The sequence below is a fragment of the Giraffa tippelskirchi genome, chromosome 10 (genome assembly GCF_054371585.1).
Source record: "Giraffa tippelskirchi isolate mGirTip1 chromosome 10, T2T-mGirTip1v1.2.pri, whole genome shotgun sequence".
In the NCBI taxonomy this organism is placed as follows: domain Eukaryota; kingdom Metazoa; phylum Chordata; class Mammalia; order Artiodactyla; family Giraffidae; genus Giraffa; species Giraffa tippelskirchi.
Window position 1 is genome coordinate 98,438,162 of NC_137284.1, and position 10,303 is coordinate 98,448,464.

The window sequence follows — 10,303 nt, forward strand, 5'->3', positions numbered from 1 at the left end:
GAAGTGATTTAGTAATTTCTTAAAACTTGACTCCTTTACAAACAACTAGTACCGGATATGAAAACAGTGGGAAAACAAACTTCTCATTATAATTAGCCATTAAAATTTTATAAGCACAATCTCAAAAGGTTAGAGTAGGAATTTCTGATATTTTACATAAGGTACATTTAAATAATAGATTTTGAAAAAACACTATAGGACTACACCAGTCTCCTATTTTGAGATAGAAATGTGAACATCCTTCATAGCTGATCTTCATGTTATATTTAAGAGTCTGTTTTATAATATGAGAGTATGTGTGAACATAGAATTATTAATAAATTCTCACTATAAAATATAAATGTATTTCTATCAGCTTTGCCTTTGTTTATTTTCTTTTCCATTTTTTATATGGTGCCAGTTTTTTCAATTACTTGTACAGAGAAAATAAAACTGGCAAAGAAGGAAAATAATCTCTCCCAGGAATCAATTATATCCTAATTTCAGAGGAATCCCAATGTATTATTCCAGAAGGTCAAGTTCATTCATGATAAATTGGTTCATAGAGTAGATTCACCAAGACAATTGATATTTTTTAGGACTTTGTTTCCAGTAGCAGTTTGTATTTTTCAAACATGTCTTGTTTAATGTTTCGACATACAGTTTTTTCCTTCTTCGTGACTTTTTCTTCCTTCATTTCCCCGAAAAGCTTTGAAAATGTTACCTACTGAAAAAGGATTATATGTAAGTCGTGGTTCCTGATCCTGTGAGTATAGAGTAGATTATATGACTATTCTGTGCTCTATAAGACTGGTTTTAGGTAAGGGTCAATATAGAAAGCTCTGCTTATTTGTATATTTGACATTTATTGAACATTTATTAGATGCATATACATTGTCATAGGCAATGGATGCATGGTAATATAAACAGAAATAATAATTTCTGAATTATTTCTGAATAAAAACCTATATCAGTCATTCTCAAAATGTGGGCCTTCAACAAGCAGCATCAGCAATACCTGGGAATTTGTTAGAAATGCAGATTCTTGGGTCCCAACTTAGTTCTACTAAAATCAGAATTTCTAGGTGCAGAGTACAAATTTATTTTTATTTATTTGACAGTCCTTCCAGATGTATCTGATGCATGCCAAAGCTTAAGAATCACTGTTCTGTGTATTATTGAAAGTTGTTAAATTAGAAAAGTATATTTATAGTCTAATCAACATACATTTATTTAACACCTCTTACATGCCAAGCCCTCTGGGTATACAGAATGAAGTAAGAAATGGTCCCTGCCCTCAAAGAGGTCATAGTCTATTTGGGCACACATACCTACCGTGAGCCAAACTTTGTGTTAGCTTTTCAGTGGAGTATATGAGAAGAAAAAATGTATATATATGCACATATATGTATGTGTGTAAATATATATATATATATATATACACATACATATACATATATATACCCACCCTGATATATATATATATATATATATACACATATATATATATATCAGTATGAGTAAATATAGCATTTAAAAGAATGATAAAATGGTTTTTTTGAGAGACAATGTGTCAAAATGATTTAAAATCATTGTGAATAATAGATCACAATTCTAGTATTATTGTTTTTTACTTTTAGAATAAAATGTATTTGAATTTTTATTTTATTGTTGAGAAGTACACTTGTGACTAAATGGAAATTTTTTGCTCATTGTTTTTCAAAGATTATTAAGGAGGTTTACAGTTGACCAAAAGTGAATTGTGCTTTAATGAGAATAATCAATAATATTTCTTTTTTAATAGTTGAAAGAAGAAGAAGATATAATATTAACTACCGAATCAAGGAGCTTGGCACTCTTATTCCAAAGTCTAATGATCCGTGAGTTCAATAATCATTTCTTAATAATGTTATGGTTTCAGTACTACACAAAACAGGTGGGAGGGAAGTGGTGGAGGAGTGAACCAATGCTGAGTAAAGTAAGCAGCTGATGGTGAAGACAAGGCTACTACTGGTGTCATTTTAAAATATCTATTCAAGGCTGATAATTATTAAACAGCAGGCATCAAAGTTGTTACTAACACTTATCCTATTGAGCTTTAGGAAATAAGTAAATTATTTCTTCTTAGTACATAACAAATCTTTCTGTATGGCACCAATATTTGCAAATTTAGTGATAGTAACATACTTTCATGATATCAACTGGAATCCTCAGTTTATAGTTATAGCAATTCTTCCAATTTAAGATTTATGTGTACATCAAAATTGGAATGATGAATTCTCAGAGGTTCCAAAATTCTGGAGACATACAAGCAAAAAATAAGAATTGTAAAAACATGCTTATTGATATTAGTCAATAACTTGTTATTGTAATTAAATTTTCAGCTAGGTTTTGATGCCATATAGTCACAAAGTCAGTTGAACCAGATGTTTGAGGTTGTAAATGTCAAGAAATAGTTGATTAACCAAAATGTCAATTTACCATGTTTCTCTAAAACCATGAAAACATTGTAGCATTAAAAAGGACTTGAAAAAAATGTTTTGTTCAGACTGAGAACTGGACTCTCCAAACACTGGCATTATCCATTATTCAGAAATGATGATGTTTGATAAAGTGTTTTTGTGAAAAGTGAAAGTACTCTTTCCCTAAATACAAATGTGCTAATTCACTTGGACGATTCAATCATATGTAATGGAGGAAATGCCATATATTTATTCTCACAGGCATAGTAGATAATGAAGGCTTCTTGAGTAGAATGGCAGAAAGAACACTGGATGGGGAGTCTGAAGAGCTTCATCTTGGTCTAGGATCTACCACTAACTTTTCAAATCTTTTGAAGTCTCTCAGCATGCAATTCTTTCTATTAGCAGAACAGAATACCAATTTTCCAGATAAAACTTTAACACTTAAAACATAAATGCCCATGTATTCACCAAACATTTGATGTAAGGTCAAGACTTTGTTGTTTGAATATGTGTTTCAATTTTCTGTCTTACATAAACTGCACAAAAATGTATAGTCTATTTTAATTTCTTAGAGATAAAACAAAAACCTAAATGCCAATACCTAAGTGTAGATGGATTTTTTTAAATGATTACACCCTAATTTGTAACAGCATATTTTTAGCAAACTATCTTCCTGACATTTTACTTTATTTTTTCTGAGGCTTTTAATATACTTTTCCTAAAAAACAAGAGCTGTTTTTATAAATGCTTTTTCTTGTTTTGTATTCATGTTTCATTAGTTAACATATATAATTTAATTATATTATCACAATAATAAGTAAAATGGGCATTCATTTAACAGCCTGTCAGTAAGCACTGTCTCCAACAGGATAACAGAAGTACCTGGGTGTCTCAGAACATAGCCTAGTGGCCTCTATTATCTACTTTGTTCTGACAACAGTCAGTGAGCATCACAAAGGGAATGGAGAACATTAATTAATCCTGAAAGTGATCAGGTAAAAGTCAGTTAAGAGAGCTTCTCTTGTAGCTGATAGAGCTAACCCACAGTGCCAGGGCCAGGTTATATGCAGAAAACAAATGATAAGACTGTAAGATTAAACTATGAAGCCTGACTGAACATCTTTCTCTATCACCATGCCTATAAAGCACCAATTATGGATGGAGTTTTATAAAAATAAAATAAAATAATATGTATAACTTCAAAAATGATAAAGCTTATGTTAGGGGTAATTATTACTCTATATTTTTATAGAGTAGCTATGGCTATAAAATGGCTACTCTCTGGTTCTAATTCATTGTCAAGAACAAGGAATGGCAAAATTTTCATTGTCAAGACCAAACGATGGCAAACTTTTCCTTTAAAGAGTCAGATAGTAATTATTTCAAGCTTTGTGAGCATAAAATCTCTGACAATTATTCAACTCTGCCACTGTAGCATGAAAGCAGACATAGACAATATGTATATGAAAGAGGATGACTGCATCTGATGAAACTTTATTGACAAAAGCAGGCTGTGGGCTGATCTAGAATAAGGAAAATCAGTTTATCCATAATCACATCTGAAAGGGACCATAGTTGGGGAAGCTTCATTGTAAGCCTTCTTAAGTGGTTTTCTCTTCTTTGTAGATTTCAGAAAGGAAAATTAGTAATTGTTTTAATTCTATTATATCATATCATATGTAGGCACTGGAAATATAAAAGTATTATATATTATACATATTGGGAGGATAGTAATGCCTCATGAAAACTTTGCTGCAGTTTTAAGTCAAAGAATGCACTAGGTCACAATAGAAAACACATTTCTTATGACAGATGCATTTGAAAGAGTGGGAAAACCACAAATTTGCAAAAACAATGCTAAATAGAGGAGACCTGGGCCCAGCTTCTAAACACATGCGTTTGGGCAAGCAGAAAGAACTCTGAAGCTTTGGTTCAACTGGGTCAGTTCTTCTTCAGTTCATGTCTTGTCGTACACTCTCCAGACATGAGAGTGGACCAACCCCCTTAGGCGTGGTCTAGACCTGTCTCAGTTTTCCTCTTTATATCTTTTGTTACTTCCTCTTTGGTAGTTCTGGGGGCTTGATTGGTTGTGCTTCATGCCAATGAGGCATGAACCAGATACCAGTCAGGGAAGAGGGTAAGAAGAGGACATTATGCAAATGAAGCATGACCTCGGGGTCGAATCAGGGAAAGGAGTGTCAGTATGTTCTCCCATAACTGTTTTTGACCACTGTTTTGGACTGCCGTTTTGGGCCCTGTTTCCCTGTTTCTCTCTTCTAACTAGCCAGCAGTTCTAAAAAGGCTCTGAGTGCCTTTCCAGCTCATGACTGGAATAAACTTAGGGTTTGGTTTAGGAAGGGCTTCCCTTGTGGCTCAGCTGGTAAAGAATCTGCCTGCAATGGGGGAGACCTTAGTTCGATCCCTGGGTTGGGAAGCGCTCCTGGAGAAGGGAAAAGCTACCCGCTCCAGTATTCTGGCCTGGAGAATTCCATGGACTCTGTAGTCCATGGGGCCGCAAACAGTCGGACACGACTGAGTGACTTTCACTTTCACTTGGTTTAGGAAATGAAAGCTAATACTTGAAGGCATTTTGAATTCTATGAAATTGCCATTTTTGTGTATCAAAAACTTTCAGAAGTTTGTAATTCTTTGGATCAAAATAATATGCTCAGAAGGGAAAAAAATAGTAAACAGTTATAGTTGAGATAAATACTTTGAGAAAATGAAATGAAAAACACACTACTAGGGAATGATAATATCTTAACCATTAGTGAAAAATAAAACCAAACAGAATTAACAAATAAAAAGGTGAAGCATTTCTACAGATGTGTGGTAGTGATCTACTTCATATGTGCTTTTTATTAATCACATTTACAAAAATCATATTTGTAAATATAAAAATGCTAGCAGACCATGCATTGTGCTATCAAATTATTATTTTTTCTACATTTTTTTTTACTACTTTTTCTACTTTTTTAGATATAAACTTAAGGGTTTTTTTTTTCTACTAAACTGATTTTTTTATCTTCTACAGTCAAAACTTTCTTCTGCTTTTGTGTAAAAATGGCAGTTGAAGTAGTAAATGAGACCTAACAAGACTTTCTAAATCAGAAGTTATAAAATGTTGATCAAAGGAAGAAGAATCGGACCTCTCATGATGTTTGATTTCTTTTTTATTTTTGTAATGCTTTTAAGTGGATGTGTACTCCTAAGATGACAACAAATCATACATTGCCATAGTTTTGCCTGGCAGAATTCCTGCTCTAACTTACATATTTCTAATACCTGCTTTAGCCCTACAGACATTCAAGGTTTTAACTTCCCCAAAGATTTAAGTTCTTCAAAATAAATTATGTTGTAGAAAATGATAAGCCACTATCAACATTCACTCCTTAGGCAAGTCTTTGTATGTGTTAGTGTTTATAGTATACTGTCATATATAATGTTTTTAATGCCTAACTGCTTGAAATTATCTTGGGAGATATAATTAATGTATCTCCTTAATATATTTGGAAAACAAACTATTTTAGGATGAAATCTCATACATTAAAATGGCTTTAAAATAGAGTGAATTTTAAAAAAATTAGTGAAATGACAACAAATAGATATTGTAGGAAAACCCTTTGTGTGTTTTCCTTTTTAAAAAATATTGATTGGTTGATTTGGGCTTCCCCGGTGGCTCAGTGGTAAAGAACCCACCTGCAAAGAAGGAGACACAAGAGACAGGGGTTTGATATCTGGGTTGGGAAAATCCCCTGGAGGAGGGCATGGTAACCCACTCCAATATTTTTGCCTGGAGAATCCCATGGACAGAGGAGCCTGGCGGGCTACAGTTCATGGGGTCGCAGAGATTCGAACACGACTGAAGCAACTGATCACATTTATTGATTTGGCTGCATCAGGTCTCAGTTGTGGTGCGCGGAACTTAGTTGCCCCACAGAATGTGGGATCTTAGTTTCTTGACCAGAGATTGAACCTGTATCATTGGAAGGTGACTGCTAATCCACTGGACCATCAAGGAAGTCCCCAATGTGTATTTTCTACCAAAACTTCGAATATTTATTTTAGACCTAAATAAACAGTACCTTAAATTTCAAAGTTGACTAGGATATCGTTTTCATCATATTCCTTCTGTCCTTCTAATTTTTTCTCTCCGTGAGAAGAAATGAAACAAAATTATGAGGCATATACCAGTCAGATTTTTCAAACTATATTTTTCTACTTCTGAGTACTTAGTAAATAAATATTAAGTTGCATATATTTCACATAGATAACATAAACCAAAATCACATGCAGTATAATATCTTTTAAAAATTTCCCTGCAAGCTTACTTTCTGTTGTAACAAAACAAATCTCATTATTCTAAGTTGAAAATTCACCCAGATTTTCCAACTATTTTGGTTAACTTTTAGCAATTAGTTTGGTCTTATTCTCCATACATATTACCAATTGTCAAATAGTATTAAATTGATTGATATATGTTTTCAGACATTAAAATAAGTAGCCAGTTCTATAATTCTGGATTTATCATTTTTCTTGTCTAAAAATGTTTTAATAAAATATTTTTCTATGCTACAGCCTGAAAATTATCAGCAATATTTAATTGTATTTACTTATCATAAACTTATTTAAAAATAGATATATTGCTTTTTATAAAAAAAAATGTGTTGATGCTTTTTGTGTGGAAAAATTTGCCTTATGAATCTAGAAAGTTTTGCTATATTGCATAAAGTTGCCAAAATGATTTGTTTCACAATTACTCAGGATCACTATTCAGGACAGACATGGGACCTTATTTTTTTTTCCCTAGAAGCATAAAAGCAACCTTATAGAAAGTACATTAAAAGATTGGTACATATGAGATGATCTTAAAAAATTTAGGCTTAAGTCTTCAGTAATGTACATTTCCTAGTTCATTAATGCAGAAATACTGCACATAGATTTTAATCTCAGAGTTAATAATAAAAGCAATTTTCACTAAAAATATAAAAACTGTAATAGTAGAATCATGATATTGCATTTAGCTCTCCCACAAAAAGTCACTTTATTACTTTCTTTTGACACTTATTTTCATTCTGGGATTAATTTTACTATATAAGGGCTTCTTAACTATTCTATTAAAATTTCTATTCAGAAGCAATAATATCTAAAAGTGAATAATAGTCATGTAAATCATTATTTCATATTAATGTAAAAGATTTTGTAAGTTCTTATGAATTCTGCTGACATGCACAATTGTGAAAAGGTTATCTCTCTGTTCTACAGTGATATGCGCTGGAACAAAGGAACCATTCTAAAAGCATCAGTGGAGTACATCAAGTGGCTACAAAAAGAACAACAGAGAGCTCAAGAATTAGAACACAGACAGAAGAAATTAGAGCAGGCTAACAGGCGCCTTCTACTTCGCATTCAGGTTTTCATAAGAACATTGCCATGAACCATGTACCTTACATATGACTTATCCATCATCAGTTCTATTCATTGGTCTTGTTTTTTTGTTCTTACTAACAATTGTTTTTTTTTTCTTCTCAAGGATAATTTTTATTGCCTTTTAGAAGTTCACAAATTATATTGATTCAATTAGGTTTTGATTAGAAATCTAGGATCAAGCTGGCTTTAAATATATATAAGGAATGACAATAACTAATTGCAAAATGCATAAAATAGAACCAATTTTATAAACACACAAATATTATCCCAGTCAAAAAATAATAGTAAATAGGATCTTTGTTTCTTTGGATAATATTGGACATTAAATTTTCCTCTCCCTCTTTTATTTCTTTAGTAACACTGCTATGGATTTTGTAGCCTTAAGGCATATTGTGCTAGTTTATATTAAGTCACTCCTCATCTTCTTATGTGACACAAAATCCCAAAATATAGGTTTTCATAACTCTCAAGATTTTTTTCTTTAATATGTGAACATGCTTATTGCCCGGTAAAACACTTGTTTCCATAAAATGGTCTTATATTGAGAAATTAATCAGGAAGTATGACTGAAAGATTTCCACTGTCTCCATATAGTTGTCTTATAATCTGAGCCACTGTGAGACCATTATATGTCATGTATTCTTTTAACGAAAAAAGGGGGGAGGAATTTTTTTAGAAACCTGAGTATTTTCCTTAGGATTATTTTTCAGGCATTAGAAACATACCACACTCTGTTATTTGCAAAGAATATTTCTAATTTATACTAGTCTTCATATTGAGTTCTTATTAGATCTATTTCTGACTTATTCTCTAGAATTGAGTTTACTATCAAAGTCATTATTTAACTATTCTTGTTTGATATTGCAGGAACTAGAAATACAGGCTCGTGCTCATGGTCTGCCAACCCTGGCTTCACTTGTCACAGTTGATTTAGGTGCTCACATCACCAAACAACAGACCCATCTAGAGCAGAATTCAGGAGACTATTGCCAACAGTTGGTTCTGTCTCAGGGGACAAGCCCTGAACTCTGTGATCAAGCTATGGCCTTCTCCGATCCTTTGTCACACTTCACAGATTTATCATTTAGTGCAGCTTTGAAAGAGGAACAAAGATTGGATAACATGCTACTGGATGACACAGTATCTCCGTTTGGAACAGATCCTCTGCTATCTGCCACTTCTCCTGCAGTTTCTAAAGAGAGCAGTAGAAGAAGTAGCTTTAGCTCAGAAGATGGTGATGAGTTATAAAAAAGTAAACATGCTCAATTGATCAACTAGGAAGAAATTTTGTGCTGGTGCTATGCAGTTACCTTCTTGTTTCATACATTTCTCTTGCTTAATTTTTCTGAAAGGAATATATTGGTCATGAAACACTGATTGGTTAGAAACAGCAGAATTTACAGGAAGAACAAATATGGGATTGAAGAATTATTGACAGAAAAAAAGGTTTTTTTCCTCTTTGACCACTAAGTCCAAATCTACTTAAATTTTGTTTTTCTGGAAAGAGGCACAACATGAGAAATAGCTCTCTACTGATGTTTTAAAAGTAGTCACTTGATTGCGTGCTATTGGAACTAACAGACTGCAAGAATAAACCTTCTGAAACATACAAACGTTTTCTTCCTTTTGAAACATGCAAGCATTTTCTTACGTTCTTCCATCTCTTTTCTATTCAAGCTCTGACTACATTAGTTTTCAAGAATCAAGATCAACAATCTGGTGGTTCATTGCCTTTCTCCATTGTCTGCTGCATATGTTGTCTAAAGTTCAAGACTTATAGAGGAACTAAATGAAAGATTATCTACCACTTATAATTGAAGAGTAAATCTATAATAAACTCTAGAATTTTCCACAAAAAAAAACAGAGAAAATTTATAAAAACTTTGGATTCTAAAGACTCAAATTCCCTTCGTCAGTTCAATTACACAAATTCTAAAAGGTTCTTTGCATATTTATAGAGAAGATATGCACAGTCTAGAAAAGGAACACATTGAATCTTTTCCTCAAGAATATTGGCTGTAATTGTATCATATCACTTCACACAAATATACTCCCCCAAACAGGTACAAAATGGAGGCAATATATGTTCTTTATTCCCCTTCATTCTTCTGATTTTCTTATCAGCATCTGAAATTACATACTAAATCATTTTGCTCCATCATGAAGAGATATTGGATAATCAGTGTCAGCAAATAAAATATTGAAAGTCCATCTAATAGGACAGTTTGTTAATTTGTTAAATAACACTTATCACTGATTCAAAAACTGGATTTAAATTAATTAGTTGATACAGTTTTCCTTTGAATTCATGAAATATTGAAAATTGGATTGCCAACTGACAAAATAATTAGAAAAACAGAAAAGCTTTCTTATTACATTCAACTGTGAGTAGAAGATATAGTGCTATTCCTGTAAGTACGTAAAGTACC

At 32.5% G+C, this 10,303-nt stretch overlaps 1 protein-coding gene across 11 annotated transcripts in view; it reads left to right on the forward strand.

Moving 5' to 3' along the window:
• The window catches only part of TFEC (transcription factor EC), a 751,469-nt gene extending 741,733 nt beyond the window's left edge, over nucleotides 1-9,736 (forward strand). For all 11 annotated transcript variants that reach the window (XM_081537889.1, XM_081537895.1, XM_081537894.1 and 8 more), the window contains 3 exons: nucleotides 1,784-1,859; nucleotides 7,710-7,857; nucleotides 8,742-9,736. In XM_081537889.1, the coding sequence (XP_081394015.1) occupies nucleotides 1,784-1,859; nucleotides 7,710-7,857; nucleotides 8,742-9,122 (605 nt within the window). In that variant the 3' untranslated portion in view covers nucleotides 9,123-9,736. The remainder of the gene's footprint in view (nucleotides 1-1,783; nucleotides 1,860-7,709; nucleotides 7,858-8,741) is intronic.
• The last annotated feature ends 567 nt before the right edge of the window (nucleotides 9,737-10,303 follow it).